General features: G+C 46.7%; 1 protein-coding gene across 6 annotated transcripts in view; it reads left to right on the forward strand.

Moving 5' to 3' along the window:
- Positions 1-27,349, forward strand: part of CHST11 (carbohydrate sulfotransferase 11) — a 266,248-nt gene that overhangs the window by 191,937 nt on the left and 46,962 nt on the right. For 3 of the 6 annotated variants that reach the window (XM_069585225.1, XM_069585224.1, XM_069585228.1), the window contains exon 3: positions 17,139-17,168. The exons of the other annotated variants lie outside the window; for them this stretch is intronic. In XM_069585225.1, coding sequence (XP_069441326.1) covers positions 17,139-17,168 — 30 coding nt within the window. The remainder of the gene's footprint in view (positions 1-17,138; positions 17,169-27,349) is intronic. 6 annotated transcript variants of the gene reach the window in all.

Here is a 27,349-nt window from a genome sequence, read left to right on the forward strand (position 1 = left end):
ACAGTCTAAGGCTTTAGTGTAATCAATGAAGCAGAAGTAGATGTTCTTCTGGAATTCTTTTGCTTTTCCTATGATCCGACAGATTTTGGCAATTTAATCTCTGGTTCCTCTGCCTTTTCATAAATCAAATTAATAGACTACTAAGCCATATTCCACATATGACTGAATTAACTTAGTATCAGTTATTGCTATCATCATCCCTTGTAGCAAAACACCCCATTTCTTCATGATAACTGTCAAGGGCTTCAAGGCACAGAAAGAACAAGGTTCCTTTTGTTTTTCTACTGGGTGGGAAGTAGATTGCATTTTATGTTTTCAGAGAATTGCTGCACAGATTAGTTGAGCATCTACGTGGTGTCAGGCATTCTGCTACATTTTATTTATTCACTGGGATTCAGTCTCCATTGTTGGGTGCACTTAAGTTTTAAATACATGAAGCAGCCCTGAGAAGTACAGCATTGCCCTGTGTTGTCCACTTTGGAAAACAGAGACCAAGAGAGGTAGAAAACCTCCTGCCCACATAGTAGTTGCTATTCTACCTTTATTTCCCCCGAGATTCTCCAGATACATGCTCTGCCCCAGACCAGGGCTGCTCGGTCATGGTAGATACTCTGTAAGTGTTGGCTGAGTGAGTGGAGAGGGGACAGGACGTCAGCCAACCTGTGAGGGCATGTTTATTATCTTCTTCCAGAGAGGAAGATTCAGGTCAAGGTCACCCAGCTAGTCAGTGAGTCAAGAATCCATCCCAGGCATTTCCAACTCCTCCAGCCAGTAGAGTTCAGGACCCACAACATCTCCTCTGCAGTTTAGAGGCAAGGGGGATGAGAGTATACACCGAGCCTGTGACCCCCAGGCAGCTGCCTATTCAGGACCAAAATTACCCATAGGAACTGCAGGGTCCCTTTGAGTAGAACTGTGTTCTGCATTCGCCTCTGCCCGGGATGTGGCTCAAGGAGGAGGGATTGGGAATAGAGAGAGCCCTCCAAACAAAGCCATTCTGCCTGGAGGTTTTCCATCGTTGGTGAGGCCAGGCCTGTGTGGACTATGAGTAGGATTCGGGGCTTGGCCAGAGTGTGGCAGACAACCAGCATGGATGCCTGCTGAGGTGGGAGTGGGCAGCTTTCATCCTTCTGGAGGCCGCCCTTGCATCATTCACCACAGAATGGGGAAAAGGTGAAACAGAGCTCTGCCCTGTGGAAAATCTTAGCTTCTAGAAGTGCTGCCAATAAAGTGGCTTTAAAAAAGGTGTAGTTTTATGACTTTCAGGCATAGCACATAGCCTAAAAATAAGACCTGTTAAGTGTTAATACAAAAATTATCTGAGAAGATTACCATTTATGGTTTGCCTCTGTTAGGTTGTTAGTAGAAGCTCATAGGTTCCCACCTCATAGGTTGTTAGTAGAAGCTTGGTAGCTATTGTCCGGATGAATGAATGAAGTAGCGAGGGAATGAATGAATGTGTGAGTGAACACATGCATTGACACCTGTGGGACAATTCATTCCTACAGGATATTCACCCCTGGATTCAGTTCCATCATGCTGGTGTTTCTTAGCCATAGAACCCAAGCTGGAGAGGCGGCCTGGAGAGGCCTGCAGTCCTACCAACCTGGTGGATGAGCAGAAGGGCAGAGAGGAGAAAGAATGTTCCCATGATTGTTGGCACTTGACTGTAAAAGCACACGGCTGGCAGAAGACCAGTCAGCAGTGGAAACGAAGAAGCCAGGAGACCCAGCAGAAAAAGGGGGAGGGCAGGGCTGCAGATCCCTAAGCTGATGGCAGTGTTGGCAAGAAAAGAGTCTGCAAAACTGTGTCCAGACACATGGGTGTGCCTCCCTTCCAAAGGAGCCCTTTTCTTTCTTGCTTTCTTGAAGGATTACAGGATAAATAGGAATTGATAGGAAATACAGATGGACAGGTGGATGGATGGGTGGATAGATGGATTGGTGGGGATCAACATGGGCTTTATAAAGAGCGTTGGTCTTGAGCAGCAAAGCTAACAGCCCGATTCTGTCATCTGTAAAAAGAGAACAATCAAACCTGGTCCTCCCTAGCTCCAAGGGCCATCAGAAAGCTCAAAATAAAAGCCAGACACCTTTGTTCAGTCCTGGTGCTCAGCAGCTGAAAGGAATTATTATCTGGGTCACCTCTTCCCCTCCAGAGACTATCTATCGTCCCCTGCAATGCAAGTATATTATGATTAAAATGCAAAACATAAGTCAGAATCTTAGTAAACTCTGTGATCACATTGGAATTCCTCCAACGGACTCTACATGGATTTTTCTTTCCTCCTCTCAGCTCCCAAGCTATTTTTCTTATGTTGGAGGTTGCCAAGATTTTATGGCTATTTGGTTATCTTACCCATGCATATGGTTAGCATTAATTTATGCTGAAATAAATCTGTAAACCTTCATCTGTCTTATTGCTCTAGAAGCATTAGTTGTAAGGCCTAAAAAAAAAATTTAAGTTATGATCTCTGAAAGAGCTGAGGTGCAATCTGCCTGCTTATTATTCCATTTAGCTTGAAATTCTTCTTTTCTACCCTTTGATATTTTTATATAAGCAAATTAGGTTGTTTGGTATTAAAAAAAAGAAACCAAATTATGCCCCTTAATACGTATGCTTGTCTCAAGTTACTTAGAGTTGCTTTGTAATGAGAAAAATTAAGCTGTGATTTATCATCCAGTGATAAATTCTGAATGCCCCCTTTTCCATTGTTAAACATTTCTTGTTAAGGCATGATGCACTGAATCAGTGACCGGGGATTCAAACGCTAATTAACTGTATGATCTCAGACAATTCTCTTAGCCTAGCTGAGCTCCATTTCACCTGTACATAACCAGCTTGGAAGACTGCTGTGAAGATTAAATATAAAAATGTATGTGGAGTGCTTGGCATATAATAAAACTTAGTATCAATAGATGCTGTGAGGTCATACTACCGTTGTGGTTGTGCTGATGAAGGATTTGGGGTGAGAGGTTGGACTCGGACTTTCCTTTAGAGCAAGTTAGATAGAAGTAACAGCTCCTGGCACTGCTGGCGTTCAGCTCCTGCTCTGTCTCTGTGTTCATTCCCTGATGCCCGAGTTGATTTGCACCCTTATTCTCGTGTTGGGAATTTCTCAGGCTTATGCTCTGATGTTTTCTGATGGCTGCAGAAATTCATTCAGAGCATTTCTATATATGATTCTGTGATTCTGTGACTCTTCCTAAGAAAAGTCCAATGAACACCAGTTCAACCTGTCTTACCATGCTCCAGGGTTAGGCTGACTTGTCTTCCCCAACCAGGTGCCATCCTAGGAGGACAGCCATTCTGTAAGAGACAGTCCTCTGCATTTCCCAGCTCAACCAGGTGCAGAAGATCCTAATGACCAGGTAACTGGCAGATGATTGTGGTCATAAGTAATAGGTTACTTGATCTGAGTAATAGTTTACTTGATTCTGGTACATACTGCTGCTGCTGCTGCTGCTAAGTCACTTCAGTCATGTCTGACTCTGTGTGACCCCATAGACGGCAGCCCACTAGGCTCCTCTGTCCCTGGGATTCTCCAGGCAAGAACACTGGAGTGGGTTGCCATTTCCTTCTCCAATGCATGAAAATGAAAAGTGAAAGTGAAGTCGTTCAGCCGTGTCCGACTCTTAGCGACCTCATGGACTGGAGCCCACCAGGCTCCTCCGCCCATGGGATTTTCCAGACAAGAGTACTGGAGTGGGGTGCCATTGCCTTCTCTGCTGGTACATATTAGGCCCACACAAATTCAGTTCCTATGTGCTACTCATTATGGGCTCTTCTTTAAAAATGTATTTTTATTGGAGTATAGTTGATGTTGTGTTAGTTTCTGCTGTACAGCAAAATGAATCAACTGTACATATAGCCACTCTTGTCCCATATAGGTCATTACAGAGTATTGAGTAGAGTTTCCTGTGCTATGCAGTAGATGCTTATTATAGTCGTATGTATATGTCAATCCCAATCTCCCAATTTATCCCTCCTCCATTTCCCATGAGTTTGCTTTCTATATCTGTGTAACCATAAGTTTGTTTTTTATATCTGTGTCTCTGTTTGTTTTATAAATAATTTCATTTGTACCTTTTTTTTTTTTTTTTAAGATTCCACATATAAGCAGCAGCGGCACATATTTCTCTTTATCTGACTCTGTGGGCTCTTGATTTAGAATTTTAGGTTCTGGACAAGTCTTGACGTTGTGAAGACCTTTTTAAGACTTTCTATTGTGAACTGGTTTCCCTATGTCTGTCTGTAAGGGTTGGATTGAGACTTGTTTGTGTGGGTCCCAACTTACAAGACATGGGTCCTTCTCGTGTATGGATGCCACAAATCCACAGTTCATGCAGCACTCTCTGGATGTTGCCAGGTACCAGGAGGGGTGTGATGGAGCCCAGGGTTGCCTGCACTGGGAAGCCAGCAGGGCCCAGGCCAGTTATCACCACTTCTGAGTCATCACTTTTGTACCGAGTGCTTTATGACTTGTTATCTTCTCACTTGAGTGTTCAAGCCAATGGTTGTTGACTGAATTCTCAAAAGCACCTTGCACATTAGAGGTACTAATTCAGTTCAGTTCAGTTCAGTCGCTCAGTTGTGTCCAACTCCATGCGACCCCATGAATTGCAGCACGCCAGGCCTCCCTGTCCATCACCAACTCCCAGAGTTCACTCAGACTCAGGTCCATCGAGTCCGTGATGCCATCCAGCCATCTCATCCTCTGTCGTCCCCTTCTCCTGCCCCCAATCCCTCCCAGCATCAGAGTCTTTTCCAATGAGTCAACTCTTCGCATGAGGTGGCCAAAGTACTGGAGTTTCAACTTTAGCATCATTCCTTCCAAAGAAATCCCAGGGCTGATGTCCTTCAGAATGGACTGGTTGGATCTCCTTGCAGTCCAAGGGACTCTCAAGAGTCTTCTCCAACACCACAGTTCAAAAGCATCAATTCTTCGGCACTCAGCCTTCTTCACAGTCCAACTCTCACATCCATACATGACCACTGGAAAAACCATAGCCTTGACTAGACGGACCTTAGTCAGCAAAGTAATGTCTCTGCTTTTGAATATGTTATCTAGGTTGGTCATAACTTTTCTTTAAAAGTATATAAATTCCGGCTAGCACAGCAGTAATCATGACTTATAATAATGACTCGTATTTCTTGGGCACTTACTGTGTACCACCCACCATTCCAGGTGCTTTACTTGGATTATCTCATTCCACCCTCCCATTAAGTAGACGCTCTGAGGTCTCCACTTTACAGATGAAGCCAAGGCCAAAGAGCTTACAGACTTGCCCACAGTCACAGCTGGAAGGCAGGGGCAAGGACTGGATCCTAGGGTGGTCTTTAGAAACTTCTAGAAGTGGGCAGATGTTAGGAGGTAAGATGGGAGAATGGAGGCCAAAATCAATTTCACTCAAAAATTTTTTTCAAGGAAATGAACTTTTCTGCCTAGAACTGTTATATTCCAGAGAGCACCCAGGCAGAGTTTTCTTTCGTAACTTTAGGTTTTAGATTGAGAAATGACCTAGATTCGGTCTTCTGGTCCACGAGCCACGAATTATCACATGACAACCATATTTCCTCTTGTTTGATGCAGAAGGGTGGGGGGTTAGCGTTCTGTATTTCCTGCCTGCAGCCAGTGTGTGGAGGGGGTAGGAGTTCACACATAAATTTGGCAACAGTGTGGTCATGTTTTCTGTGCATCACTTCCCAGCACAGCATCCGATGGGCCTTACATTCTCAGAAAACACACAAAGGTGTGTGGTTATCTCTGTGTCTGTAAACTGGGGACCCCGTGTGTGCTCTAAGGCTGTCACAGCTGAGAAGGACCTTGGAGACCAGTGCCTCCCATCCTTCCGTTTTGCAAATGAGGTGCAAGCCTTCAGGTGACTCATCCTGCTGGGTTTTAACTGTGGATGAAACATGTGCTGTTAGAAAAGTGGGTTCAGAGAAATTCCTGGAGCTCTCGTCTTGGTCCATGATTTGGCCTCAGCCAGACTTCCTTCCTTCCCAACCTGCTGCCTCGGGACCGTCAATCAGCAGTTGCTTCCTACAGCAAACACGCTTCCTTCTGCTCAAACCACATTGGAAGCTTTGTCTGCTTCCAAGGGTGGGGCCAGTGAGTGCCTTAAAGAGCCTCATTTGTCTGTTGTGTTCTGGTTAAGATTGGGGCAGGACTCACCCCCCACCCTCCAGGAAGCTAAGTGCGCCCAGTTCGTTCATGAGTCATTTAACAACCTTTTCTAGAGCACTCGCTATAATTATATGATGAATAATAGTAACTATATTTATATGATGCTTCTCTGTACTTGGCTCTGTGATAAGTGCTGTCTTACATCAGCACCCAAGACTTGATCCCAAGGCTGGAGTGGGCAGGAGAGGCACCTGGCCTTTAACATGAGGGAAGGGTTGGGGCTGCCCTGCAGGGAGGGAAAGCCCCAGGAAGACCATCGTGGGGAAGACACAGGCCAGAACAGGCACTATCTGTGTCCGCTTCTGTCCCTGCCCTCAGCTCTGCTGCCTGCACGGGCTTTCCTAGGCCCGTCTCACAAGATCCCTTTCCACCTCTCTTTACTATCCCTGCCCACGCCTCATCCATACCACTTTCCCAAAATTCTACCATATATTGGTTTTTTTGTTGTTGTTTCTAAATTTATTTATTTTTTAAATTGAAGCATAATTGCTTTACAGAATTGTGTTGTTTTCTGCCAAACATCAACATGGTTCAGCCATCCCCATCCCACCCCTCCAGGTTGTTACAGAGCCCGGGTTTGAGTTCCCTGAGTCATACAGCAAATTCCCTTTGGCTACCTATTTTATATATGGTAATATCTATTTATCATAGATTTTTGATTTAATACCAATGTGTAGACCTCACAATTTAGGTCACAACTAGGTTGATTCCATGTGGGAAGCTAATGAGACTGCTGGAAGTTCTCAAGAGTCTTTTTGTCTAAGAGCGATTATCTCTCTTCAGGTGGGCTCATACTCTTGGGACTCTGGGTGAAGATTTAAATATAAATGATTCCCAGGTAGTCATAGGAACTCGACTGAGCGGAGAAAGGTTTGGAAAGAAAGAGCAAGAGCGAGCAAGATTTAGTTTTCATTAAAATAACTTGGTGCCTATAAATAAGGTGAGACGCAGTTAATAGCTTTCTATTCAAGGGGTCTTGGCACTCTGGAGACTATGTATGGGGGTCTTTGAAAATTGAGACATTCCTTTCTAGTCACAGCTTTTGTTCATTCTGAGAGTTGAATTAATTCATTTGTAGTTTTCAAGTAGCTAAAACTACTGTTACTTTTTAAAAAAGTTATCTTCACTATTGTTTCCTCTTGGGTAAGAATAAAAGTTGACTTCTGACTTGTGAAAAATCGAAGCATTAAAATCAACATCCAAGGTCATCTGGCCAGTCATGGAGCAAACAGTGTGAAACAGCCTGCTTTCAGAGAGAGAGGAATATCTTAGAAAATTTACTGAGCATAGAGAGGTCCCACAAAGATCTTCATTGTGGCACTGTTTATAATAGGGGATTGTTCAGAGAGTCAAATAAACTGTGTTCATCAAACTATCAACTACGCTGTTCTAATTCGGAAGAACAAGGTAGATCTAAGTCTAATAAAGTCATAGTCTACTGTTGACAGAAAAAAGCTAAAAAATACTTTCAGTCCAATACCATAGATCCCAAGACAATTGCCATATATTTTCTGTGGATGCATTTATAATAGAGGCATATGAATGTACAGAAAATAGTCTGGGAGGATTTTAATCAAACCAAAAGCAATGTGAAAGTGAAGTTGTTCAGTCGTGTCTGACTCTTTGCGACCCCATGGACGGTAACCTACCAAGCTCTTCTGTCCATGGGATTTTCCAGGCAAGAGTACTGGAGTGGGAGAGGGGACCAGGAATGACCCAGGGAGTTCTACCCTCCTTGGTCCTTAGAGTGGGAAGCCAGAGGATGAAGCTGTTGGCCTGCATGCTCCCTGACCAGCTGTGTGAAGCTGGACTTTGGAATTGGCTCTGCCCACCCCTGAGGTCAGGCATCTTTCATCCAGGCAGTGTGTGCCAGTCTAACAGAACACGACATTGTAATAACCGTCAGGGATCCAGCATCCTTACATAGCACCTGCAGTTAGTCGAGTAGCATTCTAAGTGTTTTATGTATGTTAAGGTCCGTCTAGTCAAGGCTGTGGTTTTTCCAGTGGTCATGTATGAATGTGAGAGTTGGACTGTGAAGAAGGCTGAGCACCGAAGAATTGATGCTTTTGAACTGTGGTGTTGGAGAAGACTCTTGAGAGTCCTTTGGACTGCAAGGAGATCCAACCAGTCCATTCTGAAGGAGATAGCCCGGGGATTTCTTTGGAAGGAATAATGCTAAAGCTGAAACTCCAGTACTTTGGCCACCTCATGCGAAGAGTTGACTCATTGGAAAAGACTCTGATGCTGGGAGGGGTTGGGGGCAGGAGAAGGGGACGACAGAGGATAAGATGGCTGGATGGCATCACTGACTCGACGGACGTGAGTCTGAGTGAACTCTGGGAGTTGGTGATGGACAGGGAGGCCTGGCGTGTTGCAATTCATGGGGTCGCAAAGAGTCAGACACGACTGAGCAACTGAACTGAACTCATTGAATCCTCACAACCAACCTATGATATTAACACTATTATTATTTCCATTTTACAGAGGAGGAAATTGAGACACAGAGAAGTCAGGTCATTTATCTATTGTCACACTGCTAGCAAATGGAAGGACTAAGTCAGAGCTGTACACTTAAGCTGCTGTTCAGACATAGGATGGTATTATGTACTGAATAGCATCTTCCGTGTCCGGGGATGCTTTTGAGAATGAAGTTGTTGTTGTTTAGTCACTAAGTCATTTCTGCCTCTTTGCGACCCCTTGGACTTTAGCCTGCCAGGCTCCTCTGTCCATGGGATTTTCCAGGCAAGTATACTGGAGTGGGTTGCCATGTCCTTCTCTAAGGGATCTTCCCAACCCAGGGATCAAACCCACATCTCCTGTTTGGCAGGAGGATTTTTTTTTTTTTTTTAACCACTGAGCCAGCAGGGAAGTCCTTTTGAGGACGAAGGGGGCCATTGTTAATACTTACACAGATCACTAGGCCTGAGCTGAAACATGCTGGTCACACCAGGATGTATGGCCACTAAACTGTTTCTCGCCCCTGACAGAATGGCACCTGCCTTTGTAGAGCTGGCTGCTCAGGGGAAGGAAGATGAGTAAGTGGCAGCACTAACACAGTGTGCCATGTGCCAGCACGTGGAGGTCACAGTGGCTGGGAGAAAAACAGCAGCACAGAGAAGGGCCCCTGACTTGGTCTCTGGGAATCAGAGAGGGCTTCCTGGAGGAAGGGACAACTAAGTTGACACTCTTGGATGAGTAGGAGTTAGGCAGGCAGAGCTGAGTGTGTTGTGGTGAGAGCTGACCTTGGAGGGACACCAAGGCTTGGGTCTAGAGGGGACATCTCTGGCCTCGGGCACACCCTTCCTCTCTGAAACCTCAAGTCAAATAAGATACGGTTTCTATCAGGGGTTTGCAAACATTTTCTTAGGGCTAGATAGTAAACATTGTAGGTTTTATGGACCAAGAGGCAAAATTGAGGCTGTTGTGTGGAAACCTACATAACTGTGTCAATGTAATCATTTAAAGTATAAGAATCACTCTTAGCCCTAGGACTGCAAACGGGGCAACTGATTGGATTTATCCCTGGGTGGTTATGCCACATTTACCATCTTGCCCAGGTTTAACTGGCGTATCTATTCGTCAAGAAGCTTTGCCGAGTATTACATAGACGATGGTGTAGAATCAGGTACATGACACGATTCAAAACCCAGAGACCCGGCAGCCCTGAGTTCAAAATCATCTCTGCCACCCACCAGCCAGAGGGCTCCCACACACCTTGAAACCTCCCAGAATCTTAGCTTCCTCAGTTTGTAAGATGCAGATGACACCTGCCCCCACTTCCTGGGGCTGCTGGATGACCCAGTGAGCATCCATTGGTTATGTCCCCTTTCCTCTTGTTCAACATCCACCACACACTTATTCTGTGCCAGGCACTGCACCAGGCTCTGAGAGGTCAGAGCTATACCTGGCAGCCAGGACACCATTCACAGTTTCTTTACGATGTATTTTTGGTGGTCATTTCTGTGCAAACCCTGGACCCATGGTCAGGCACACAAGCCCTTGTTCCACCCCTACCCTGGGGGAGGGAATGAGTGTGATGTAGGATGTGCCTTCCCCTGGGCCTCTGGCCAGGATTCTACCTGGGATCATGTTCACTTCAATAAAATGAAGCCTGAATGTGACGGAATGGGTGTGAGGTTCTTTGAACTCCTGGGATTAAAAAAAACCGAGATGTCACCAAAGCCTTCATCTCTGGCATGAGTCCTGGGGGTGAGTGGAGAGTGATTAAAGCCCATTGGTATCTTCCTTTTGCCTCAGAACTTTCTGCCCTCCCTGTGTGCTTAGTCAGAGTGACTTTCGGTTCTCAGCTTTGATGTGGGAATGAGAGTTCCTCAAACCTAAGTCAGATTCCCAGCCCCCACACTGCAGAAGTTGGGAGCTTCCGCTGGTTTAGAGAGCTCCCACCAGACCCTTTGCTGACCAGAGAAGATTCTGGAAGTTACTGGTCCGTGAATCAGCTCTTGGGATGTTGCAGCAGCTAGGGGCCTGGGGAGTTCTTTAGAGATAGATGAATCGCCTTCAAATCCTGGCACTTTCATTTACCAATAAATTGTGTGACCTTGAGCACGTCGTAGTGCCTCCATGAACCTCATCTTTGCCCATCTGTAAATGGACGTAGTGTAGCCCATTTACTTGGTTTGCCATGAGGACCAAGTAGTGGCCATTCTTAGCGGTTAATGAGTATTTCCTGTGTGCCAGCTGCTGTGCTGAGAGCTCGGCTCTTGAAGGTGCTATGAGGTGAAGGTGCTGATCATAGAGAGGTTTCATGTCTGTTCCAAGAACTTAGGCAGTTTGGTTCCAGAATCAAACATCCTTAATCATTAGTTGACCTTGCCCCATTAAGAGACAGAAAACTTGAAAACAGAAACATAGTCCTCAAAAAATGTGTGTGCGTGTGTGCGCGTGTGTGCGTGTGTGTGTGTGTGTGTGATGCAGTTAGACTTCATGAGCAAGCATTTCTTCAACACCCACTCTGCAAAGCCCTGGACACATAAAGACACAGAGGCACTGTTCCTGGCAACAAGGAGGGAGCTCCAGGCAGATACTTCTATCTTGTCTTGTACCTAGTGATAAGAATGCTTCCTTGCACTCAATTCTACCCTCCCTGTGCTTTAACTTACTGTTAAATCATTTTGAAAATTCTGCATCCCAGAGTGTTTGGCCAGAGGTGGGGGAGTCATCCTTGTGCAGAAGCAGCCCTCATGTGCCCTGCCACACTTCTTTCTTGGGCATGTCCAGTCCTTGCCACATACAGGCGTGACTTGGATGTGAGATGGCTGTGCAGTCATGTTCTAGAGTGCCGGGAACAGTGGGACAGCCTGGAAGGAGTAACATTGGTGGAGGTGAACATGTATAGAGGACCTTGTATAAATGAATGATATGACCCTCCACCCCATTTGGCAGCAGTGCTGGGCTGAGAAAGGGATGCACAGGAAAGGAGTTTATTTTGCCCTCACCAGAGCAGTCATTCTGAGTGTACAGAATATGGTGTTAGACCCCAGGGGGACCCCTAGGTATGTTAAATCACCATCTGCACCCCCTTTGCTGTGTGAAGCCCTCAGTTGGTAGGGGGCTTGGTGAACAGTTTCTAAGCCTTCTGCTTCGTTCCCACCCACTCCATTTCTTTTTCTTTCTCCTCCCACCTCCTTCCCCTTCCCTCCTTACCCCTCCCCACCCCCTCCTCCCTACTTCCTCCCTTCCTTTCTCAATTTGGGAAATTTTTGGAGATAAAGGGAAGTCTGCATGTGCATACTAGGTTGCTAAGTCATGTCTGACTCTTTGTGACCCCCTGGACTGTCTGTCATCCGCCAGGCTCCTCTGTCCATGGAATTCTCCAGGCAAGAATATTGGAGTGGGTTACCATTTCATTCTCTAGGGGATCTTCCCAACCCAGGGATCAAACCGGGGTCTCCTGAGTCTCCTGCATTGGCAGGCAGATTCTTCACCACTGAGCCACCTGGGAAGCCCAAAGGGAAACTTAGCAAATGATATATTGATAATAAGCACTCTTTAATTCACCATCCCACATTAATGAATATAACATCTTGGCATCTTTGCTGCAGTTCTTTTATAGGTCTGCCATATAATAGAAATTAATTGTCACCCACATAGAAATCCCTTTTGAACCTCTTCTTTGTCCCTCTCTTCTCAACCTTGTATTATGAATTTACTACAAATCTCAGTCTACGTTTTTACACTTTAACTTCCACTATGTGTAGTCATATGTAATATATAGTTCAGGAGTGTGTGTCCACAATTCATATAGATGCCATCATCCTGAATATGTTTTTCTTCAATTTGCCTGTTCCACTCCACCTTGTGTGTTGAGGGTCAGCCTCATGGATCTCTTGGTTTAATTGCTGTGTTGTCTTCCTTCATATGACCATACCACATTTTACTTCTCCATCTCTCTACAGATGGAAACATAGGTTGCTTCCAACTTTGAGTCATTCGAAACAGTGCTGATTAGAACATTCTGGTGCATGTCCACTTCCCGTTAAAAGAGTTTCTCTACAATCTGTGTGTCCAGACACCCACCAGCAGTGGCCAAGGGCTTCTATTTCCCTCTATCTTCCCAGCACTTTATTTGGCAGATGTTTTGCACTTCTTATGACCTCTCTATTGAAAAAATTGTAAACTAAGGGAAAAATGAGGAGCTGCTACAGAAATGTCCTCAGCCCACAAAAAGGAATACCTTGCAAATCCCAAGATTCGGCATCTTCTTTCCACAGGCTTTTAAGAGATCCTGGCTTCATGAGCCTCTTCCCTTTTTCCTGGAACTTTTCAGCTTTTAGTACAACAACATTGCTTAGTGGCCTTAGCCAAGTGAAGGGTGACTCCCTTCAGCAGTTTCACCAAGTCTTGACTTTCTTCTCTGGGTCATTTGAAAACCATCTGTGCTTCATCTCCCATATGCTGTCAGCACTCGGTCCAAGTCTCATTACCTGCCTCTCACCAGCTGCCCCTCAACCTTACTGGCTTCCTGGCTTCAATTTCCCCTCCCCCACTTTAAGACTTCCATTCATTTCATATAACCATTTATCAACCAATGTATCCATCCATCACTGACCAAAACTGTGCTATGTACATCTGTGTAACTACAGTTGTGGCCCCTGTTACCTGCTGGACTGAATCCACCTGCCCCGTCCCCCAGCAAGCGCTCCGCCTTCTCTACCCCAGGCATCCAAACTCCTTGCCCACAGTTCTCCAAACACTCAAAACACTGTCCTCACTCTCTCTGCCAAAGTTCCCAGTCTCTACCTATTAAACACTTCGTAGAGGCTGGAGGCTCAGCTCGGTTCCTATCAGAGGGGCTTCTCCCCTGCTCCAAGGCAGACCTGATTTTTTTCTTCCTGTGTTCCCATAGGGCTTTGCACATTGTTACCCATCTTGGCAGCAACTGTGCAAACCCTTCAAGAGCATGACCCACCCTCATTCACCTCTGTAACCTCAAGGCCGAGGGGTGTGTCTGGCATATGGAAGGTGCTTAATTAAAGCTTTTAATGAATATCTCCCAACACCTTCACTGCTGAACTTACCAGTTCAGCATAGGTATCACTGCCACCCAACTGTCCATTGTTTGCTAAAGAAGTTTTCTGTTGAGCAAATTAGTGCTGGAGGCATGTCAGAAGATTTGTTTGTTTAATCTTAAGATAATTGATTCCTTCTTAAAGAGTTTAACTGTAATGTGTGCCAATGACTCTGTTTTTAATCAGGAAATCTTATCTAAAGCAAGCACTGTCCAGTTGAAAACTCTTTTTCAAAGTAATTCAACTGAATGTTATCAGATGTTGTCTTTAATGCAGATCAAACTTTTCTTAGTCCATAGTAATTTGAGAAGGGGCCTTACTGGCTATCTGGTTGATATTTATTAGGCTGCATTTTAGGAGCTCACTGGTTCCATAATGATGAGCTACATCAGAATCCCCTGGAATATTGGTTAAACTACAGAGTCCCAGGCCTCACCCCAGATCTGCTGAACTGGATCTCTGAGTAGGACCTGGAAATCAGTATTTTTAACAAATTCTGCACGTGATCCCAATACACAGTGAGATGGAAAACCATGGTTCCTGACCTGAGCTCTCCAGTATGGTAGCCACGGGTCACATGTGGCCACTGAGCCCTTGAAATGTAGTCAGTTCAACGTGAGATGTGCTGTTAGTGTTAAATACACACTGAATTTCAAAGACTTAGTACCCTCACGAAAGAGACTACACCATTAATATTTGTTAAATATTGATGACCTATTAAAGCAGTAGTATTTTGGATCTTTTGAGATAAGTTATTGATATCACCCATTTCTCGTTACTCTTTTCATGTGGCTGCTAGAACACTCTAAAGTACCAGAGTGGCCTGCATTGCTTCTCTATGGGATGGCTCTGGTCTGGATTGTCACTAGGAACATGGTCCTTACCTCCTGGTAAATTTCAGACAGTAAATTTCATCACGTGTCTGTTAGATGAATGAATGAAGTTGACCAGTAACACATGGCTTCCTCTTACCTACTGTGGGACCTCAGATAAGCTGTTTCACTTCCCTGGGCCTCCATTTTCTCATCTGTAAAATAAGCAGAGTAACCAGAGCCCTCATTTTCTGCCTTCTGATAGATCTCTTCAGTGATTTGGAGAAGGAATTTTAGTCTTCTGCTTCCAGGGACTGCAAAATATTGCTCATTGTGGGCAGGGAATAATGGTGTCCCCAGTTTACTGAGTGGTAAGGTCAGAGCCTCACTGGAACCCTCTGTGATTTCATATTCCATTGCAGCCCTTCCCAGATTGCCTCTGGGTTTCACGTAGAACCGAGAATAGTCTTGCTGCAGTGCCCATCTTTCTCACAGCTGTCCCCACATAACTTCTGGAGTTTATTATTTTCATCCCCTCACCCATAATTTATGACTCAACTCTAGAAATATCAGGTTACACATCAGTTTTTTTCCCCCCCTCCTACATTTTCTTTGAAAATTATGTATTCATGAGGCTCTGTGGTGGTCAAATGAACCATTTCCAAAATCAGATCATCTGGGTTCAAGTTCTATCCCGCACTCCCCACATCTTACATTAGAGTTATATGACTCTGGGCAAGTTACCTCAGTGCCTCATTTTCCTCATCTGTAAAGTGGGGAAAAAAATGCTAATAATTCATGTAAGAGAAGGTTACATGAACATAATGTATGCAGAGCAATTAGCATGGTTCCTGGGACCTGGTAATATATTATTGTATATAATTATATCATAATTCATATATCTGTGCTGTGCTGTGCTGTGCTAAGTTGCTTCAGTCGTGTCCGACTCTTTGCCACCCTGTGGAACTGTAGCCCGCCAGGCTCCTCTGTCCGTGGGACTTTTCAGGCAAGAATACTGGAGTGGGTTGCCATGCCCTCCTCCAGGGGGTCTTCCTAACCTAGGGATGAAGCCACATCTCTTAGCTCTCCTGCATTGGCAGGTGAGTTCTTTACCACTAGTGCCACCTGAGAAGCCCAATTCATATATATATATATATATATATATATATATATATACACACACACACACACACACATACATTTATATAATTATGCTGTGCTTAGTCACTCAGTCGTGTCTGACAATTTGTGACCCCAGGCTCCTCTGTCCATGAGAATTCTCCAGGCAAGAATACCAGAGTGGGTTGCCATGCCCTCCTCTACGGGATCTTCCCAACCCAGAGATCAAAGCCAGGTCTCCTGCATTGTGAGTGGATTCTTTACCATCTGAGCCACCAGGGAAGCCCGTATATGATTATGGTATTGATTGTATTTTCAAAACGTATATTCTGTACCCACTCTATGCCAGACGTTATAGGGATATTGCCCAATATTCGAGACAGAGAAAGTTTTACCCCCATTACAGTAGCTTTTGGGGAAAATGGCAATGCAAAAAGATCAAGGGTGTGAGTATCCATAAGATTCACAAAGAAAAAGTCAGAGGAGCTGGCCAGGCAAAAAATGTAACAACAACAAAAATAATAGTAATAATGCTAAATGCCTGCCATAGTCTAGTCTGATTACACTTTGGGTACATACATGCTCTTATTTCATCTTTATAATTGTTCCATTTGACACATGAGAAAGCTGAGTTTCAAAGGCTGAGCCCAAGGTTGACTTACTACCAAGTGGCGGAGCTGAATCTAAACTCAAGGCTCCACCTGCAAGTCCACTGTTCTTTCTCCCACCTCTAGCTCTCTCCATTCAAGTGATGTGGTCATTTCTTCTGATGCATCTGAAAATTTTCTTCTCCTATAATAAGACACTTTCTTCCCCAACATTATTGAAGACCAGGTAAAAACAAATCACTGAGGTTAAAACCAGTAGCCCCCACTTCCTGTGAAGTGTACCCCTTAGGCACATTGTGGGTAGGCTGTTCTTTTAGTATCAGGGGTCTGGTGATGGTTAAAGCTGGGCTGCCAGGGTAGGTGGAGCGCCTTGTCATGCATGAGGCTAGGAGAGGCTAAAGGTGCAGCATTCAGAAACAGTCCCCATTTTGAGAGACTGGTGAGGTCCCTCCAGGTGAGACTTTAGGAAGAAGTCAGAGATGGAGCTGGAAATCAGACAGGAAGCTGGAACCTAGGCTGCTCAAAGTCCAGTTAGTGTGTTCGGTTCTGCTCGGACTGGGCAGGGAAGATGGATCCTGGTGTCCACGTGGGGGCTGGGGCATGGCAGGGGCACGGGGTGGCCCTGGCCACAGACCATCCTGTGTTTCCCTCACCAAGTCCTGGGCTCCACTGTTTCTCTGAGCCGACCTCTCTTGGGGTTGGGGTCAGGGTGGGCTCAGCAGACTCCTGATAGCCAGGCTGGACTAGAGTGGGCAGGACTCACAGATCCACGTGCTGTTCCAAGCAAGTGGTCATCAAACTCATCTTGGATTCTGAAAGTCCATCTTCTATTCGTTCAACAAGCAGCCTGAGAAATTCTTCTCTCTTCCGTTTTCAGAGATCCTTGGAGAGAGTTTCTCCACCTTGGGTAAGTCACAATAACGTCTCCTTCACCTTGCTGTTTACAGGTTACCTATGGCCCACTTCAAAGACAACCTAATGCCAACATATTCCAGGCGCTTGGTAAACAATAAATGCTAACAATTAGGGAGTGCTTACTGCGTGACAGGTAGCATTTTAGGTATGCTCTACTATTTCATTGAATCCTCTCAGCAATTCTGTAAGAGTTCACGGTAGCCCTAATTTAGAGATAATGGAAATGGCACAGAGAGGTTGAGTCCTTTGCTGAAGTCCCACAGCCAGTGAGGTCAGAAACCCTGGTGGCCCCAAACCTGAGCTCTGAACGTGGCCACGAAGATGCAGACCTCTGTGAGGGATGTTGGAGGACTGAGCCCAGGTGATGCCTCAGGGTCCGTCAGGAAGCTTCGAAAAGGGCTGAGGCAGCCTTTCTTCCCTGGAGATTGAATGACCTCCAGCCTGCTGCAGTGGATCCTCTCTCTCGCCTGCTCCCTCAGCTCCTGCCCAGATCCCTCCCTGCCCCCAGCAGTGTCTGAAAGCACAGCGCAGACATTAACTGGTCCCCTGTTATTCATCTTAGCTGGTGTTGGCTCAGGCAATGCAGTTTAGACATGTTTCCAGGAGCAGACAGCGGGTCAGTGAGAGTCGATAATGGATTCCAGCAGATTGGATTCCATTCAGGTTGGATGCGAGCCTGGCGTCCAAGTCCTCCTCATGCACTAGCAGCTGCTGGGTGCTGCCCCCAGGGAGGGGCCTGGGCCGCGGGGCGCCTGGGGGCTCAGCAGGCGGGTGGTCAGGGCTGATCCCGGGTCTCTGATCTCCAGGTTCTCCCGGGTCTTCCCTTGTCATGATGCCCTCCCATGCCTGCTGGCTCTCACAGAGCCGGGACATTTTGTTTCTGGCTACATTTGCTGCAGCCATGTCAGCTCATAGTAGGCACACAATCGGGTATTTGTCGAATGAAGCACCGGCAGTTCCTGTTCAGAGTATTATTTGGCTGACACAGGGGCCCCCTGGACTTCAGTCTTCTCTTCCATCTGCTTCTTGGATGTCTTCATTGGACACTGCGTGTTTAACATGCCAGAAACTGCAGAAAGCTGTTCAGCGCACATCTCCCACCTCAGGTCATGGCAGCCCCCTCCTTCCAGCTGCTCTGGGCAGAATCCTCAGAGCCCACGTGGACACTTCCATTTTCATGCCACATTTCAACCCGTATGCAGTTCCTCTCAGCTCTGTCTTCAGTATAGTCCAGGAATGCAATGGCTTCTTCCCCCAGCCCACCCTACTGCTGTCTCTTTCCTCCAGTCCCACCTGGACCCTCCTAGCTGCCATCCTTTTCCACCAAAGGACATTCAACTGCTTCAGCCAGAGATGTTCTAGAATATAAGTGAGAGCCTGCCATTCTTGCACTCACATCTCCACCTCCCTGTGAAAGGCCTGGGTCCTCCCCAAAGCCTGGGATGCCTGGCGTTCCCTACCCCATTGCAGGCTCACTGTGGTTCTTTGAACATGCCAGGCACACACCTGATCGGCCTTGGTCTTGCTTCCCCAGATATACTCCTGGTTAGCTTCCTCACTTTCTTCAGGCTTCTGCTGAGGAATCACTTGTGATGCTGTGAGGATTAATGAGTTAACATGGGCAAAGCATTCAGGATAGCGCTTGGCTCATTAGTTGTTAGTTACTGCTCCATTCTTATAATGGATCCTTAGTGCCTCATTCATAGCAGACACTCAGGTTGGTCACTGGGCTACGCATCCAGGGCCTGGCCCAATTGGCCTGTCACCAAATGGGAACTCAAACGTTTGTTGAACTGAAAATATAGAGATGACCAAAGTGAAGCAGTGTACACCCTGCCTGGCACAGACTATGAGAGCTTAACAGTTTGGGGAAAAGTTGGAAACCCATTGTTTCTGTGTCCTCTGGAGGCAAAATTTTGTGCCTGTCCCCACTGCCCCTGGGGGGCTTGGGTCTTCCCCAGGGCCTCACCCTTACTTCCTGGCTCCAGCTCAAAGACATCAGGAAAGTCTTTGATGCCTCAAAGACTCCCATCAAAGATGAGGAGTGCTGGCAGGAACTGAACCCCTGAGCAGCCTTGTGGAGTGGCCGAGGCTGTGGGGAGAGGGAGAGGGTGATGGAATGGGGACAGCTCTCCCTGCAGAGGTGACCCCTTGTGCTGGGCCTGACCCCCCTCATCTCGCACACTTCCTGTTCTGGGAACTGTTGCTAGTCAGGTAGGGTTCGAGAGCTGGGACCTTTTGCCTTAACTTTCTTTTCTCGGCCCCTCCTCAGAAGCTTTTGCCCTAAAGAGTCCAAAGATCAAGACTGTGGCTCGAGTCCCTTGGTCTCTTTCCAGGGCAGAAAAACCTCGTGAATCTGCTCTCTGTTTAGAGTAGCTTCTAATTTGAAGCAGCTGCTATCCCCAAGCAAAACTGCTCTGTAGGTGTCCCAGAACCCCAGCCCTCAGAGGTCTGCCCTGGTTAATTTGACCTCGGCTGTTTGTCCCTGAGGTACAGAGGGAAATGGGAGGTTGTTGTGTCCCCTCCCTGGGCCCCCTTGACCCCTTGGACTGCTCCTAGGGGCAGCTTTGCACACCCAGCTTTCACTGCAGGGCACCCAATAGGGGGTACTCAGTGCATGGTTTCTGCCTGTTTGTGTTCCATGTGCCTCAGTGTGTTAGAAAACAAAATGCATGGAAACTGCTTATGAATAAAACTACACCGTGAAACTGCCCTCCTGCTCAGAGGGGGTGATCTGGTTGTTTGTCAGAGAAGCATCTTTGGTGCTGTTAGCAACACCCCTTTTTTAGGCAAAACAAAGAGCAGCGCTCTGTGCCCACGGAGCTTGCTCTTGGGTGATCTTAGTTTGGGTCATCTGCTTTATGCAACAATTAATTTTTTAAAAAATTCTATTGAAGTATAGTTGATTTGCAATATTGTATTAATTTCTGCTGTATAGCAAGGTGATTCCGTTATATGTATTATTTTTCATTATGGTTTATCACAAGATATTGACTAGCGTTCCCTGTCCTACACCAGTAGGACCTCAGTGTCTGTCCATCCTATAGATGAGAGTTTGCCTCTGTTAATCCCAAACTCCCAGTCCTTCCCTCCTCCATCCACTTCCCCCTTGGCAACCACACATCTGTTCTCTGCATCTGTAAGTCTGTTTCTGTTTCATAGATGTCATTTTTACCGTATTTCAGACTCCACGTGTAAGTGAGTATGGTCTTTTTCTGTTTCTGACTTACTGCACTTAGTGTGCAACATTCCTGTTTTGTGGGTAGAAGCGTCAGGCCGTGTGGGTTTGGAGTCAGGGAGACCCAGATCTCAGCCCCCAATCCATCACTTATTCACTGTGTTTGTTTCGCTTCTCTGAACCTTTATCTTACCATCTCTAAAATGGGAATCATAGTACACACCTGGCAGGATTTCTGTGAGCACTGGAGACCATGTTGGTACAGAGCCCAGCACCCAGTAGGTGCTCAGGAAAGAAGAACGTTATTCATTGACTCATGCAACAGCTATGTATTGAGCACTAGCTGGGGAATGACAGTGACAAAAATCCCTGTCCTTGTGGAGTTAATGTTCTAGATGGGGAGTTGGATAACTGGGTAAAGAGGTCTAATAGGTAAGTCAGGAGGAAGGGCTGCAGTTTAACTAGTGTGGGCAGGGGAGGCTTGCTGAATAGATGATATGTAAGCAAGAACCTAAGGCAGAGCGGGAGCTGGCCACGCAGATCCCCTGGAGAAGCAGTGCTGGCCTTGAAGGGGAGGCTTGCTCACCATCTCTGGCGCTTTCGACCTGAACTTTCCTACATGTGGTCTCTGAGCCCCATTGCCTGGTCTCTGCCCCTTCATTTCTGAGCCTTATTGACCAGTCCAATTACCCTCCACGAGATTGACTATGTCTTCCAGGAGTTTGTCCTAATAACAGAATTAATCAGACCAAATGTTATTTTGAAATGTTCCAGGGAAAGAATGAATATGTGCCCATGTAGGGCTGCCAAATTTTGATGTGAAGTATTTGGGCAACATGTAGCTGAAAGGAGAGAAGGGAGCGAGGCCAGAGAAAGATGGATAGAATCATGGCCAGTATCTGAGTCAAGGTTCATTTCTAAACTTTGATAGCAGAGACTGCAGAGAAAATACTGGCCAGCCCTTCTCCCCTGCCTCTTGCCATGGCCAGCTCCTTCTCATCGTTTGGGTCACCTCTTCCAGGACGTCCTCCCTGACCAACCACTGAATTACCTTCAAAGATTTTGTCACCATATAAAATTATCTTCAGTGTTTTGGGGTTTGTGGTTTATTTTCTCCTTTAGAATGAAAGTGCCAGGAGCACAGGAAACTTGTTTCCCAAGAACCTAGACTAGTAGTTGGCACATAGTAACTGCTTTATGTGTACTTGGTAAATGGATGGATGAAGTCACTTTACATAGAGCTCAGGGAAGAGTCCCTATAGACCAGTGTTTTCCATACTGCAAGTTACATCCCGTTAGTGAGTTGTGACATCAGTTTCAGTTCAGTCGCTCAGTCGTGTCCAACTCTTTGCAACCCCATGAATCGCAGCACGCCAGGCCTCCCTGTCCATCACCAACTCCCGGAGTTCACTCAGACTCACGTCCATCGAGTCAGTGATGCCATCCAGCCATCTCATCCTCCGTCATCCCCTTCTCCTCCTGCCCCCAATCCCTCCCAGCATCAGAGTCTTTTCCTATGAGTCAGATCTTCACATGAGGTGGCCAAAGTACTGGAGTTTCAGCTTTAGCATCATTCCTTCCAAAGAAATCCCAGGGCTGATCTCCTTTAGAATCAGTTTAGCTGGCGTTTGAAAAAGTGAAATAGAAAGAATTTAATATCAGAGTGCACCACACATGGTAAGGATAGGTATTGTTTTAAGAAAAATACATACACGTACATCCATATATGCTGTACGTATATATGCAACGACATGCTTTATTTCTCACTGTGGAGTAGTCAGAGAAGTTTGAAACAGCAGTGAATTCTTCGTTTTCTCAGACTTGTTCTTCAAAAGGCACATTCTTCCCTCAGAGACTGTAAACCTAGTCACATAAAGTTTACATTCTGGGGCCCCAAAGTAGAACTCTAAGAAAAGATTCCTTTGTTTCATATTAGCTGAAAGAAATGAATCTTTCTACCGCAAAGGGGCGACGTAGTCTTCTAAGTCTGCTGACATGCGAGGGCTTGTTTACACACTCACTGATACACACCCACCATCATATAAGCACACACCAACACATATACATGGGTACCCAGACACATCCACACTCTGTACACACACAAACACACACGTATGTACCCACAGACAGGAACACACAGACACACAGTAATACATATATCTATAAATACAAGCACACATGTATACAATGGCACGTTGGCAGATCCAGACGCACACATTCATGTGTACACAGACGCAGAAACAACGCACAGTTATGGACAGGCACGTGGGTACACACACACACTTATATCCACACAGGAGCATTCTTACTTCTTCCACTTTGTGCAAGTCTCACCCCCTCCACCTTGGAGACTGCCAGGCCATTTTCAGAGGGTCACCCAGGAAGGGGCACCCAGGCGGGGTGCCTGTAGAGCCCAGGCTGCCCCTGACCAGCGTCTGTGCCTGCTCGGTCCAGCAGAGTCCATAGCCTTTGCATTTGAACTCCCCGACTGGCTGAGTGACCTGGGTCAGGTTACTCCATCGCATGGAGCCTGATCCCTCACCTGAGAACTGGGGTGGGTAACACCTGCTTCACAGGGCTCAGAGGCAGTGGGACAGGCTGAGAAGGGGCGTGGCCCACTCACCAGCTGCCCCCGCAGGAGCATCGGGACTCACCGCGCCACTCTCTCTAGGCGATGTTGGATCAGCGCCCTGGCCCTCCATGTTTCTGTTGTAACAAGGGGATCCTCTGGCAGGATCCTGAGAGGAGAACTAAGATCTGCAGGGGGATATGGGCACAGTGGCTGGTGACGCTTGTCACACACTCCATATCCCAAGGCTGCAGTTCTCCTATGTGGCCCCGCCCAGCCCACACAACCCCATGCTGTCCTTTGGGACCGTTTCTCTCAATTTATGGAGTAATGCCAGTCTCAATTCTTGAGAAGTTAGCCAGGCTCTCCCTAGAAAACCACCCTCTCTGCCGTTGAAAGATCTCCCTTTGAAATGACACCTGTGAGTTCTCGGATGGATCCACTCTCCCTCGGGCTTTAGAAGCAGCTTCACCGTGTCCAGACGGCTCTGGTGTGGGGAATCCCATGTTACCTGCACTGGGATCCCCTGAGGTCTCCCTGGGGTTCACTGACGCACATCAGTTGCAAAGATTGTGTCAGTTTCCCCTTCAGCGAGGAGATAACAAGAGTCGTGAATGTGGGGAGAGAGAAGGGGTCACCAGGATGGGGTGGGGGTGGCGGTCCTCATCCAAAGACGTGGCACGTCCAAACAGAGCAGCCGAGATACGGAGAAATGGTGTATCCCCCGAGTATTTTCTGTTTTACATTTTGCCTCCAGAACAACGCAGAGCAGCAGATGTCAGTGACAAAGAAACTGAAAAACAAAGAAACGCATAAAACGTAACCAGAGAGCAGCAGAGTTTGTCTGCCATCTGGCGCTGCCTCCTGGCCATCCCGAGCCTGCATCTATCCACGTGTGGAGAACCTGTGAGCTGCCACAGACCTGCCATAGGCCCTCCGTGGGCACGGCCTCCCCTCTCCTCTCTGCTTCCTGTCTGTCATCAGCCAGCAGTGAATGTTTATTGACCCTCTGATATGTGCCTGGCTCGTGCCAGGTGCCCCTGGGGACAAGAAAGTGGAGGAGACCGACACAGAGGTCTTCATCAGATGGAAGGACAGACATTACCCGAATCCTGACAGCCCTGCCACTGGGCATGCTGGGAGGTTTGTTTCTCTACCAGTTCAAGGCAGAGCCAGGGAAGCTGAGTGAATTGGTTCAAACGAAGTGGTTAACTGGGGACAGCTCCTTTTGTCCGGGCCACTTCCCTTTGAGGGAAGGACTCTAGTGGCCCACCGAAAGAGCCCAGAAAGTTGCAGTCCTGGGGGGTCAGGTCAGCACATATAGTTCTTTCATTTAGAAGCCAGTCACAGAGAACCACATTCTGTATGATTCCATAGGCAAATCCGTAGACACGGGCCATAGATTAGTGGTTGCTCAGGGCGAAGGGGCCCAGGGGCTGGGAGGTGATGGCTATGGAGAGCCTGAGAGGAACGGGGCTTCTTTTCAAGTAATGAAAACGTCCTGAAATGAATTGTGATGATGGATGTCCAGCTCTGTGACTGTTGAAACCCGTTGAACAGGACGCTTTAAATGGGCGAATTGTAAGGCATGTGGATTTTATCTCCAAAAAGAGGGTTTTCGATTTCCCATTCAAAGTCGAGCCCTCTTCCACACACACTCCCCCGCCCCCGCCAGTCAGCAGGCCTCTCCCGCAGCTGGAGCAGGTTCTTGTGCTTTGTAGGGGCAGTGGGGGGTGGAGCAGGGGCAGGAGAAGTGGAGAAGATGCAGGAAGGTCCCTGCACGAGCGGCACAGTCTTGAGTCGGCCTTGGCTCCCTCTAGACCCGGCAGGCTCTTGCTTTTGTGGGGTATTTGGAGACTTCTCAGTCCCCGAGGATCCCTCACCTTCATTTTCCGTAATGTGACTCTTTTTCTGCTTGTTGCTGCCACTTCGTTCCTCGGGACTGAGGATTCCATAGTTACCCTGTGGGCGGCCCAGGAATGAGCCTAGCGGGATCTCCTTGGGCTGGTAGGGGTGGGTATCTGTCTGGTCCTGAGGAAGCCACATTCAACCATTTCCTAATGAAGCTGAGCAGGCTGGCTGATCTCCAGTTCAGCACATGTTCGTTCTTGTCAAAGCTGCTCGGAAGTCACAGATTTGAGCCTCTGACGCCGGATAGATGTGGCCTCTCACATGGTGTAGTCACATGGGGCACATATATTAAATTCTTCAGTGATTTCAAAAGCCCCCTCCCTCAATTTAAGACAAAGGGCAAAGCCTCCCAGCCTCTCAACTGGTGTGTGTTTGCAGGTGGGATTTTGGCTCTTTGGTACCTCTCTCTAGTAAACTACTCTAAAACCTCTTTACCATCTCCTAAAACTCAACCCTTTCTTGTGGATGTGGGCCAGGCTGGGTGGGATTGTGGGTCCAGGTTAAGAGTTGGGCCACTCAGCTTTTGGTATCTCCTTTGTAAAGTCTGCCTATAGTCCAGTACCTGCGTTGTAGTGAGCTGTTTCATGTATAATGTAGCTTCGTGCTTCATCGGAAACTTCCATTTCAATATCCTAACACAATTATAAAATATTTGCAGCAGACGGAGATCGTATTCTCACATCTTCCCTGGAGCAGCCGTGTTATGTTCAGTAAAATCATATTCATGCCAAGATGGGCTTGTCCACTGCATACATTTCCTGAGATGCCCCACAAATGCTTTCTAAACGTTTCCCTTGTCAAACAGTGCCTGAACTTTCCAGAGGATTTGATTTTTTTCACTTGCTTATGGATGAGGTTTCTTATGTAGGAGGTCACAGTATTTTTTTGCCCAGCTGAAACACCATTTGAATAGGTTATATAGATCCAAATAAATAACAAACACTTAAAAAAAAAAAAAAAACTAAGCAAGTTGACATTGCAGAATTACCCTAGTGTTTTGATCTGTTTGCTGGCACATTTATCCTGAAGCCTCTGGTGAAGATGTCACAAGAAGAGGCTAGAAAATAGCATTAGAAACTATCCCCTTTCCTTCCTCCATGAATAAACAGCCAGGCTCATTCTTTTTAATGCCCTTAGTGTTGACTTTACAATTATTCTTAGGAAGGACCAAAGGACAACATCAGCCAGTTTATAATTGAATCCAAATTTGTGGGGGAGGGGTGGAGGCCGAAGTAGGAGGGGAGAAGTTTATTCTCTTCTCAGCCATGTGCAGTGTCATTTTTAAGCCATGCCTTCAAGGGTGAATGTAAAAGGGACTTCAAAGGGCAAAGTCGAGTTGCCAACCAGACTCTTTGAAGATGAAGGATGCTTTTGGAAAGAGCTTTGAAAGGAAACAACTAAGACACAGAACCCTGATGAAAACCTCGCATCGCTTGGTTCTGAGTTCACCTTTGGCTCAGGTTCTGACCCATTTACCCTGTCTCTCTCCAACAAGGAAAAATGAGAATCCACCATAGATGGGAAAATCTTCCTTGACACTTGAGTGTAGTACATCTGATGCTTTCTCTGACCCCAAAGAGTTAACTTTATGGGCGGGACAGAATGATGGACACCAGATGTAATTTCGGAAAGTGGAGTCGTGTTAGAAATGTGTTGATTGGTGCAGTCGTGTCCGATTCTTTGCGACCCTATGGACTATAGCCTGCCCGGCTCTTCTGTCCATGGGATTCTCCAGGCAAGAATATTGGTGTGTATTGCCATGCCCTCTACCAGGGAATCTTTTGAGTGTGAGGGTAAATGAAGATTGGGCTGAGTAGGGTCAGGAATGAGTTGTTAGGATGAAAAGTCATACTGAGAGCTCCCATTTTTTAAGTGCTTGTTCTGTACCAGGCACCGAATGAGCATTATTTTTTTTTTTAAGTTTTTTGAATATTTACTTACTTATTTGACTGTGCCAGGTCTTCATCGCGGGCTCTCTAATGGTGGAGGTCAGTCTTAGCCGCCCTGTACGCATGGGATCTTAGTCTCCGGACCAGGGACCAAATCCACATTCCCTGCATTGGGAGACAGATTCTTAACCACTGGACCGCTGGGGCGTCCCCAGGCATTTTATACAAATGGTGTCCTTTGATTTCTATGAGGTCAGTGCTGTTACTATGACTCTCATGTTACACCTGAGGATCCTGAGACACAGAAGCGCCCAGCTTTCCCCAAGGTCCATGCCAGCTGAGAGACAGAACCAGGATTGGGGTCTGCCTTCAGGGCCCCTCTTTTATTTACTCATCTTCCCTGGTGAGGGAAGAGGTGAAAGGAACAGATGATGCCTTTTGGTTGTATATTGATTGTGTGCCCAGTCTAAAGCTCACAGCTGACTGACTTAGTATGATCATCTCTGGGTTCTCTGGAGAGTCCAGTTGGAGCTGGACAGTACACACATTGGATGCATTTTTGCCAGCCCACCCTGAGCGGGCCCTTTGTGGTCCTTCCAGCAGCAGGATCTCCTTGAGAGTCAGCC

This window comes from Ovis canadensis, chromosome 3 (genome assembly GCF_042477335.2).
Source record: "Ovis canadensis isolate MfBH-ARS-UI-01 breed Bighorn chromosome 3, ARS-UI_OviCan_v2, whole genome shotgun sequence".
Lineage (NCBI taxonomy): Eukaryota > Metazoa > Chordata > Mammalia > Artiodactyla > Bovidae > Ovis > Ovis canadensis.